We start from the raw sequence: 10,654 nt of genomic DNA, 5'->3' as shown, positions 1-10,654 counted from the left end.
TTTGTTTACATCGTTCCGGAAAAACACGTGTACTGCGGGCTATTTATAGAACTACGTCATTAAAGGCAGCGACTCAATAATGGCGTCTATAGAAATGAATAGAGAATCGGACAATGGGAGCGATTCATCTGAATTTAATGCCACTTCGGCATCAAATTCAGATGAATCGCTTAGTGATTTTGAATGGCAGGAAACAAGTGACGAAGAGGAATTAATGATCGGGCCGTATTTATACGAACCAGAGGCAGAACCGAAGCGAAACGGCGATGGACCCAGACCGGAGGCAGAGGGAGACGACGACGAAGGCCGAATAAACCGTTTGGAGCTGGATAATCTGAATCAGTGGTATGTTCATATAACAATTAACTTAAAAATATATATTTTAAGATTCATTAAGCCGTAGATTTAATTATAGGTTTTTGAGCTTTGTTGGCGAAGTTGAGAGAATCTTATCATGTTCGTTTCAAAAGCTCAGTGCGATTCAACGTCGTTGTGCTGGCACTGCTGGACTATTCTTGCACTGCATTGCATCAGCATAGGCTTACAACAAGTAGATACCTATATCCATACCTTAAAAATATTTTTATGGATAATCTTTTTAGGTGCCAATGTGGACACTGTCAGATCTTAGAGACGGAGCAAGAGTGTGTGTGCTGTATGGAGATTGATGTCGTGAAAAGAAGACTGGAATGGGTTTGGGAGGAGTCCGGACAAAATGAAGAGACCTGCATGACGGACACAGCAGCTTTCGCTTCGATCTGTTTGAACCCTTGGGTCCTGCAGCTGATGTGGACCGAATTTAAACGGCAGTACGGACGGAAAAGTTTTGAAGGGCCAGCAAATGCGAAATTAAGACATGTAGCATACAGATCATTTGTTCGGTGGTGTTGGGGATATTTGGGCAAGGAGAATAGGAGAATTTTGCCTGCTTGTGTCGTTTCGTGCATCCGCGCACATTTCCCTGAGGACGGTTATGAGGAGGACCATGTATATAAAGGATTTCGTAATGTGTCGATTGATGGACCATAATGAATTAAAATAGAAGTATTCAACTTAAAAATTCTAACGATGTTTATATATTCTTCTTAACTTGTGCTTTTCTTACAGATATTTTAATAAAACAATGACATCGCTTAGATATAAAATATAAATTTTATTGCATATTTATAATGTATAAAACGTTTTGCTTTCAATCCATTGAGTTCTAATTTAAACATCTGATCGCAATTAATTGTTCAAGTAAGGAGCAGTTTTGTTATGCTTAAGCAGATCAATAATTTTATTTTCAGTTTCCTATCAATTTTCTACAGATCATTTATTGAGTGAACTGGTGTCTACAACTTTCACTTAGACTTGTAGTTTCACCATTAATCTTCCCATGCAAATGTAGATATTTTGTCTTTATCACCTGAAAAAGACATGAAAAATGTTTTAGGTTGAATTATAAAACGAATACAAGATATATCATGATTCCTGATGTTGAAATAAAACGTACTCGGTATCTTTGAACTGCCAAATTTCAAATATATTTCTTCGTACATTATTTTTCGAATTAAATCATCACTTCGGGTCATCATTTTTTCCGCAGACCTGAAAAGAATGTATTTTTTAAGAAAATCAATATAATTGTCATGTTTTCATGTGCATGTATTACAATTTTAAATGAAATTATACCTTCAATACAAATGTCAAGAGACTTACCATTCAATCATCTATTAGTTTTTTTGAATCTTGTCCTGTGCATTGCGATGGCTTCCTCTTTGGTGATTTTTTCTTTGTTTGATGTGAGATTTGGTGGTACTGTGATTATTTTCCTCGGCCTATCTGCTTCTTCCACGTCCTCGAGTATCTTGTTCCAGCAAATGTCGACATATTCTGAAATAAAAAACACTGTTAGCCAACAATGTGTTTGGTAATGAATTATTTACATAAGTTTAGTTAATGACTTTAATATTCACCATAAGTGGCATCAGTGAGTAGTTTTCGTAATGTGTGGGTGTCCTTGTATTTTGGATAGACAATGCTATATTTTTTTGTCCCATCAATCTTTGTGCCTTGTATTCTGTCACTATTCTCATTGAAATGTAGGGCAGCTATTTGTAACCTAAGAGAAGAAATAAGACATTGATATAAGTCTTAGCAGGGACATATGTATGAAAAAATAGAAATCACTCAATTGTTATATACTTTGCTTACCTGCTTGTCATTCCATTGTAAGAAAACTGAATCATCTTCGGGGCAAAATGATTGAATAAACTGTGAAGACACTCCAGTTTACTGGTCTGGCCGTATGGTGACATCATCTTCACTTTATTTATAACCCGTGTATTCGTCAGATATTTTTGCATAGAATCACCAACCAAAGATCCTGTAAATAGTACATCAAATGTTTCATCACATGAAATTAGATATAATTTCTGATTCAGTAGTTGCAATAGATAATATCTTACCTGGATAAAGCCATTTCTTTTCTGATGTTATGGGTTCATGGCTGCAGTCTTCATGATTCATCACTGCAATGATAAATGAAGTTTTATACAAAAGAAAGGAAAATATCATTCATGATTAAAATATTATACTTTACTAACCTCATTTCTTCAAACATAACTCTGCCTTCAGAATCATCCTCAGAGCCACTGTCCATCTCTGACTCTTCTGCCGAATCTGGATGATAGTCATCATCTTCACTGTCACTCCCTAAATCTGATTCTTCTCCAATACAAATGGCTTTTGAGGTATTTGTAAGTTCTTCAGCAGGTCGCTTACATTGAATACCAATGTTTCGGGCTAAAACAGACCAATCACAGTAGTAGGATTAAATAGATAGGGAGAATAGATGATATCATAAAAAACCCCATAATACAAGCCGTACCATAATACGATATAGACTGAATAAAGAATACTCACTCAATGCATTTTCCTGGATTCCAACTGAACGCTGAGCCTTAAATGGCGTTCTGTAGATAATCTTAGGTTTGATGCGGTACACAATTTTGGTCTTCACCTGTGCAGTTTCTTTCAGCGTTTGCATCCCTAGAAAAAATTATCATTAAATAACATGAAATTCAATGATTACAGTGATATATTCAAAACTGAATGACAATGATACACCATACCATCATGAAAATCCTACCTCGAGATTTACAATCCGGTTCAGCCTGCACAGCAAATTCTCTTGTCGCCTCGAACTCTGATTTGATACCGGGTTCCGCATACACTTCCCCGCCGTCATCTTCACCAGGTTTTGCATAATCTTCAACCAAATTTGGTTGAAGATTATGCAAAACCTGGCTCTCAGTCTCAGCAATGACTCGCCGTCTCTCCCTCTTCTCAAACACTTTTCGTCCAGGCTTTCGTGGTGGCGAGAAGAAATCCTCTGGTTGAGATGTAGATTCAGGGGTTTCTATCACAGTGTGGATCGATGGCACGGCTCCTTGTTTCAGCAACAATCTATTTCAAGCAAAAGGCAACCGTTAATTCACAAGGCTCGTGAAATATTCATTTTGTTATTGTAGTTAGTGAGTGAAGTAAGGCACTCACAATGACAATAAAAGCCTATTGTACGATGGCCAATGCACTGTGGCCTATAGTAGTAGTTCAATGAAAAGATGTTTCTATTGTCACACGATGTAAGCTGACCTAGAAGGCATGGTTTTACAATCACGCTTAGCAAACAAAAGTTAAACGGCATTTTGACATAAAAAATTATGAATTGGATACCGCGCGTGGAAAAAATAAATTTCATTGATTTGAATTGGACTTGAAAATGCGACCCTTTTAACAGTGATTTTCAAGCCCATACAATAATTATTCTCAAACCATGTCTCGAATAAATGTTAAGATGACTGAATGAAACTTACCTCTTTGCAAATTGTGCATCATACTGCATTTTATTAACGAAATCATCGTTGGTAAAATGCCGGTAACACACGACGCTATTCGACGTTGGGCCGCTCCAATTCAATCGCTTTAAACCTACAAAAGAAGCCCATTTTTCTCGAAGAACAGGATTCTTCGGAAAAAGAAATATACCCCTATCCGAATAATCGCACCCAAAGCAAACACAACGATTTGGCATTTGAGAAAAAGCAGTGAAAACACGCCGAGTAGTAAAAACGCAACGTTATCTCATAGAAGAGAATTTTCAGTGCTCACTTTATTGACGTCACAGCGCCGGAGATCGACGGAAATTGCCGATGATTTCTAACGCGATGTATACAACGAAATGAGGTCAAAAGTTGTCTTACAAAATCACGATTTTCGCGGAAACTACACATTTTTGAACAGAACTATTTCAAAGTCTTCCTTAGTTCGATATAACTTATCGAATTTTGAAATAAAAAAAAAGTGTCAGTTACCCTTTAACTTTTTCTATTTTAGGAATCATTTTATAGTAACTGGATATTGATAAATTTTATATAATGTTTCGTATTTCCGGTAATCTGTTATTCTACAAACATTTTCCTGAGTTGGATGTAAGCAACTAATAATTGACCATAGAAAACATTTATTATCTTCATTTTGAACATTTATTACTGCTTTTGTTGTAAATAGTAATTTAATATAAGATGATGCTTTATTATCCTCCTTTTCTGTTGTAAAGTTTGAATTATTTTTAAACATTTTATTACTTTTTTATTACGTTTTTTTTCTTTTTGTATTATAAACATTTAAATCTAAATATATAATTTCATTTAATGTTAGAACCAAAAAACCCTCAAAATATCTTTCTTCAATATGACGTTTAAATTCATTAAATATTTTTTCTAACTTCTCTTTTATTTGCGTTTTTGAAATTATTTCTTCAGAGAGTGTTTGAATATCATAATCCATTTTATCTTCTGACTTTATAAAACTTACTTTACCAGAGATACTAATTTTTGGATATTCAACATCTGTTATCAAATCTAGTATTTTTTCTATTATTTCATTAGATTTACTATAATCTTCTATTGTTGTACCTTTAAAAAATCTAAATATAATAGCTGCAGGACCAATTTTACTATGTAATGTTTCTGAAATTTATATTGCATCTTTTATTTCTAGTGAATCAATATAATTTCTAACATTTGCCATATAAGGTTAATTTGAAATAGATTAATTTTTTGAAACTGGTTTTTTACTTGTTGAGGTTTATCATCAAAATAATCTGTTCCTAAAACAATATTACTTAAATTTTGTTTGTGTTTTTGCGATTCGAGATGTCTTTTATAATTCCTTTTTGTTATAAATTCATTACATACTTCACATTTTATTTCATCCACATTCATATTTTCTAATCTTTCTTTTCTTTCATTGGAATTTTCTGGAGTTTCAAAATCTATAACATTTTTTATATGGTTTGCAGTTTTTTCATGTCGTGATTTTGGGATTTATCGATGTATTTTTTACAATATTGGCAATAATATTGATTTTTATTGACATTATTGTTTTCTGTATGTTGTTCATTCTCTCCCATTTATAAGGAAAAAAATTACTTGTGGTGATGAGTGGTGTGTCGACCGCACGACCTCTGATCTGAAAAAACCATTACCTAATTACTGGTGGTTCAGTTATAATTAGTTCTATAATAACATTTCTAGCAATATTCTCACCATTAACACCTTTAGCTATATCAATTGGCGTGCTAGGATTATCATCAAGTGTTTTAACTGGTATAAGTTCAAAAATAAATATATTATATATATATTAAATATTAAAAAGTAATAAAGAAAAAATTAAAACTAATATAAAAGAAATTAATAGATTAAAAAATACACTTGATTATATAATAAGTTTAAATGGTAATATAACAGTTGAAGAACAAGATAAATTATTAAAAGAATTAATAAATTATTAATTTTTTAATTAAATAAATGGGGTTTCCAAAAGCTTTCCAATATAATAAATCAATTAAATATAATATTCCTGCAATAGATTTTAATAAAAATATTACATATAAAAATTTAGTTTTAAATTCATTAACTTATTTAGAAATTTATGTTACTGAAACACAGTTTTTTATTTCTAAAATGCAAAATATATTTAATACATATGAAGTTACTTTTACTCGAGATGAATATCATATATATAAAGTTAAATCTAATATGAAATATTGGCAGAATCAATTGAATTTTGCTGTTTATTGTGCAGCAACTGGTTGTGGTATAAGTTGGAATAAATCATTTAAATAAATTTGCATTATTCTGATTTAAAATTAATTCACACAATATTTAGATTTCACACATATTTTCAAATCAGAATGATATTAAATGAATTAGAATGTCCTTTACCCGGATCTAAATATTTTAAAGAATTGGATAATAATATTAATCTATCTAAGTTTTATAAAATATGTAATGAATTTAATATAAATATTAATTCCGATTTTAGAGCGCATGGTAAATTGCAAGGTATTGGTGAACAGTATGAAATAAAAAGAATTGATTATATGCATAGAATTGGAGCTTCTCATAATTATAAAATTGATAATAATAATGGTTGGATTAATTTTATTTTAGAAAATAGTGAAGGTTTTACAAAATCAGGTATACAAAGAATAAATCAATCAATTAGAACTTATTTGATATGTATTCTAGGTGCGCAAGTTGAAACAAGATCACCAATAGTTGGAAATGATAACACTTCATTTGATACACAGAAACAATTCAAAGTTTTATGTGAAGATTCCATTCATAATGATAAAAATAGATCGATTCAAGAAAATATAGTAAGATATCAAAATTATCTAGATAAATCACATATTAGATTAAATTATTGTATAAGCCCTAATCTATTAATTATTTCTAATGATTTAGTATTAAAAATGGGAAATATAATTGGTTATAATAATTTGATAAAAACTGCAACAATGAATAATTCATTTGGATTGAATGATATAAATGAAAAGATTATTACTGCTCCAAAATTAATGGAAGGTGAAAAAAATAAAAAACATATTCAATCAACAGAAACTAAAACTAAGAATATTAAATAAAATAAATATAGCTGCATAGCAGCGATAACGGGTTTCTGCCTAACTGGTTCATATGTTGCAATGGGAAGCGTAAAAATGATTTCATCGAAATTATTCAAATCCGTCCATAACATAGGACTATTTCCAAGAAGCGCAACCTGGGTCAACAATATGCTGGATTATGTGGATCCAAAAGGGCTTCCATGTAAAAAGTACTGATGTACCAAGTCTAATCAAAATGGCTTTGAGGATACCGAAGATATGGTCCCCTGGTGGCAGTTGTATCAACTTTAACGTCGCGTGTCGAGGCAGGTGGTGGCCAGAAAAAGAAATATTTCCGGGAAATTTTTTTTGAAGACGCAAGGCATTGACTGATCAATTGTGTTGTTTTCTTTCTTAATTTACATTTGATTTGGCAGGTCATCTTGCTTAGGAGTCCGTTTGTCAAAGCATCGAAGCAACACAGTCTAACTTGTTCATGTCTCTGGGCCAGGGCGGTCATTATATTGCTAACTTATCCAAATTACACTTACACAGCCCAACGTTTTTCAGTGTGTAAACTTTATCATACTCTGCATTATAGGACATTGAGGAATTGAATCTTAGCCATCTGAGCCCTCGGTTTGATTCGAGCAAAAGACCTTAACTGACTTCACAGAATTTGATTATGAGTCTAGGATTTTCTAAATTTCTGAAGAATGCTTTCTCTGGTTTTAAGACATATTCAATTTCAATCTTGAATACATAAAAATAAGTCAATTAAATTTTCATTTTATTGAAAGAAATACTACTGAACACAGACTTTGAACTGAATGACGTGTTGATTTATCCAGGCGAAAAAATTACAGCAAAATCAACTGATGATCAACGAGGTGAGGTTTTCATTTATCTTCGGATATTTGTCTACTTCCTGATGATACAAGCTTTTTGGCTACACCTTTTGAAACATCAACGCCTGATCTAATCGCACCAATTAGTTAGCCACAGTCGATTTTCATGCCATCTGACCTCTTTCCACCTGCAATTAAGCAATGAAATGTAATAATTACTCGGTTATATAATATCATAGAGGAGTGAAAGAAAGTATAATAACTGATTACTTATCCAAATATTGTAAACATGGCAACTGAAAAAATAACAATTACATAAAACGTCAAGTACTTACAGCATCTGAGGCAGTTGCGCTTAAGTTACGACGATGACGAAAAAGTTTGATTTGGAACGTACACTTGCACACTGTGGTTTAAATCTATTTCCACCAGCTGCAAGAATAGGCAAAGGAATTGAAGACCGTAGTGACCAGTTCATTCCACGAATAATAGCTGGAATGAAAGTAATCGAAATAAATAGTCGTACACATAAGTGTAAACCAGCCCCTTACTAACAACTTAGGCTTTTCATTGTCTCTATTCACTACATTTAGGGCTTATTCTAGGTGTATCCCCCAAAAAAGCTAGGTAAAGTAGCTAGCCAACAATGATCATTGCTTCACCGAGTACTCATTTGCTACCATATGTACTAATGTTATAAAGAAATTATGTAAAACATTCCCTGGTTAACGGATTCTCACCTTATATTACGTAAAAACTGCTGTCGTTGTCATCGATCCGAGTCGTCGAGTGAACGCGGAAGTAAATTTCCGTGTGAAAATTCCTACTATTTCTGTCCATATTACGATGAATCCAGCCAGAAATCTTCAGGAAATGTAGCCAACGTAAATTGATTTACGAATAGAATAAAACAATTGACTCATTTTAAGGATCATGGTTTCGTGAAATTCATTAAGGTCCTAAAACTCGCGATAAATTTAAGCCGAAAATGATTTCAACCATCCGCGATGTTTCATTCATAAGACACTTATTACGCACCGGCTGTAGTTATCGTTCGTGGGAAATGACGGATCCGGACTAATTGTAAGTCCGTTTCCGTGATTTACGGTTGACTCAAGGTCGTGCAGTAAATTTTAGGCTTTTCGGGGTGCACTTTTATCAATGGATGACGATTCTTTGCCTTATTCTTGTCGCTGTTTAGACCCGGTAATTATGCGGGATTTATTCATAATGGATTACTATACGCAAATTCGAAATGGTCAGGCGCTGAGTTATATTTCTGACAGAATTTAAACTTACGTTTATAAGCTGTTGGTAGTCGAATCTGAGAGGAGTTACATTTTATGAAAAATTTTTGGCTGGAAGGTGGACCATAAATAATAATAATAATAATAATCAACAGGAATACAGGAGGGTTTCTGCGAAAGCAGGAGAAACCCTAATGATTCTGAAATAAAAGATTACAATACTACAGAAAATGGTGCCGCACGGCACCCACACGGTGATATAAAAACTGATAATATTCCACATGAAATAATTAAACTAAATGATGATAATAAATCCCATGAAAATGCTAAATTAGCTATAACTTGTATAGGAATTGTTATAGGAGGAATATTATATTTTAAATTTTAATTTTTTATTATATAAATCGATGAAGAAATTCCATTGGATACCTTTGGTGACCCCCTGGTAAAAATGATGAACCACAACCTGATTTTAATGAAACTAATATTGATGATGATGATCCATCATCATATAATTATAATTTAGCAGATAGTGGTTCTAAAGGCCCATCAACAGATGAATTTGATAGAAGAACTAAATCGAGAATAAATCCTGAAAAGGAAAATCCAGATTTAGTAAAAAAAAGATTAGAATATAATGAATATATTTATAAATTCAAACCTGTATTTGAAAGATCTGGGTATAATATAAATGATAGAGGCGCCAGACTTTTAGTAACAGAATTAAAATCTTTAGATGGTGAATATTACTATCATTTGAAAGATGATTATTATGTTAATATCACTTATAAAAATCAAAACAAAATATTTGCAGAATCAACTTTGAGTAATTTAGAACCATCTAGAATTAAAAGAATAAGTAATAATAGTAATGAAATAGAAAATGTTACACAAGAAAAAAAAATCAAAATAAAAGAGTATTTAAAGAAAGAATTAATGAATTAGTTGAAACAATCAATAATAATTTAGAAACAGAAACAACTTCTGAACAGAATATAATTTCCAAAACTAGTAAACTTAAATCAAACGAAGTTCAAACTGAAAAACTTTTACCGAATGGATTACTTGATGCAACAGATCAAGAAATAGAAGCTTTAAGTATGTTTTCTGAAAAAAAACAATTAGAGAAATAATAAGTATACGAAATGAAGCCAATAAAATTGCGCCCGAAAAAAATATTAGATATAATAAAATTAAACCTTTAGAAAATAAATTATTTGACACCAGAAAAGAATTAGAACAATTAAGATTAGTTTGAGAATTAAAAGTTATTGAAGAAATTGAATTTAAAAAAAGAAATGCATATTTAGAAAAAGAAATTGATGATTTAGAATATAACATAGAATTTCAGAAAGAAAAAATGAAAATGTTATCAATCATTTTTGTGACTTATTAATTGAGTATGAAATCAAATTTAGTAAAGTATTAGATACAAATAAAGAAATTATAATGACAGAAGAAGATAAAGAAGTATTTGAGTTTGCTGATAAATGTTATTATTGTGAAAAGACATTTAATCTAAAAGATAAAAAAGGAAGAGACCATGATCATTTGAATGGAAAGTTTAGAGGCGCAGCGCATGAGAATTGTAACTTACAAGCAAAGAAAATCAATTTTGTTCC

At 31.8% G+C, this 10,654-nt stretch overlaps 2 protein-coding genes across 2 annotated transcripts; one reads left to right on the top strand and one right to left on the bottom strand.

The window, feature by feature from the left end:
* Window positions 1-1,355, top strand: LOC141908528 (P2X purinoceptor 7-like). The gene is made up of 2 exons (XM_074798623.1): window positions 1-345; window positions 603-1,355. The coding sequence occupies exons 1-2, from the start codon at window positions 80-82 to the stop codon at window positions 1,027-1,029; spliced, it is 693 nt and encodes a 230-aa protein (XP_074654724.1). The 5' UTR covers window positions 1-79; the 3' UTR covers window positions 1,030-1,355.
* An 860-nt stretch (window positions 1,356-2,215) lies between these two features.
* LOC141908527 (uncharacterized) lies at window positions 2,216-4,176 on the bottom strand. Its single transcript, XM_074798622.1, has 5 exons — window positions 3,861-4,176; window positions 3,134-3,450; window positions 2,908-3,033; window positions 2,589-2,787; window positions 2,216-2,368 (listed from the first exon to the last, which is right to left on the bottom strand). The coding sequence occupies exons 1-5, from the start codon at window positions 4,076-4,078 to the stop codon at window positions 2,353-2,355; spliced, it is 876 nt and encodes a 291-aa protein (XP_074654723.1). The 5' UTR covers window positions 4,079-4,176; the 3' UTR covers window positions 2,216-2,352.
* Between the last annotated feature and the right edge of the window lie 6,478 nt (window positions 4,177-10,654).

The sequence above is a fragment of the Tubulanus polymorphus genome, chromosome 7, assembly GCF_964204645.1.
Source record: "Tubulanus polymorphus chromosome 7, tnTubPoly1.2, whole genome shotgun sequence".
NCBI lineage: Eukaryota > Metazoa > Nemertea > Palaeonemertea > Tubulaniformes > Tubulanidae > Tubulanus > Tubulanus polymorphus.
The sequence above is the reverse complement of the archived record's forward strand: the minus strand, read 5'-3'. Positions and strand labels throughout refer to the sequence as shown.

Excerpts from the sequence above, each read along its gene's own strand:
- LOC141908528 (XM_074798623.1), top strand. The coding sequence starts at position 80 with ATGGCGTCTATAGAAATGAATAGAGAATCGGACAATGGGAGCGATTCA. Across the intron at positions 346-602 it reads CTGGATAATCTGAATCAGTG|GTGCCAATGTGGACACTGTC; the intron begins GTATGTTCATAT and ends TAATCTTTTTAG.
- LOC141908527 (XM_074798622.1), bottom strand. The coding sequence starts at position 4,078 with ATGCCAAATCGTTGTGTTTGCTTTGGGTGCGATTATTCGGATAGGGGT. Across the intron at positions 3,451-3,860 it reads GATGCACAATTTGCAAAGAG|ATTGTTGCTGAAACAAGGAG; the intron begins GTAAGTTTCATT and ends TGCTTGAAATAG. Across the intron at positions 3,034-3,133 it reads ACCGGATTGTAAATCTCGAG|GGATGCAAACGCTGAAAGAA; the intron begins GTAGGATTTTCA and ends AATTTTTTCTAG.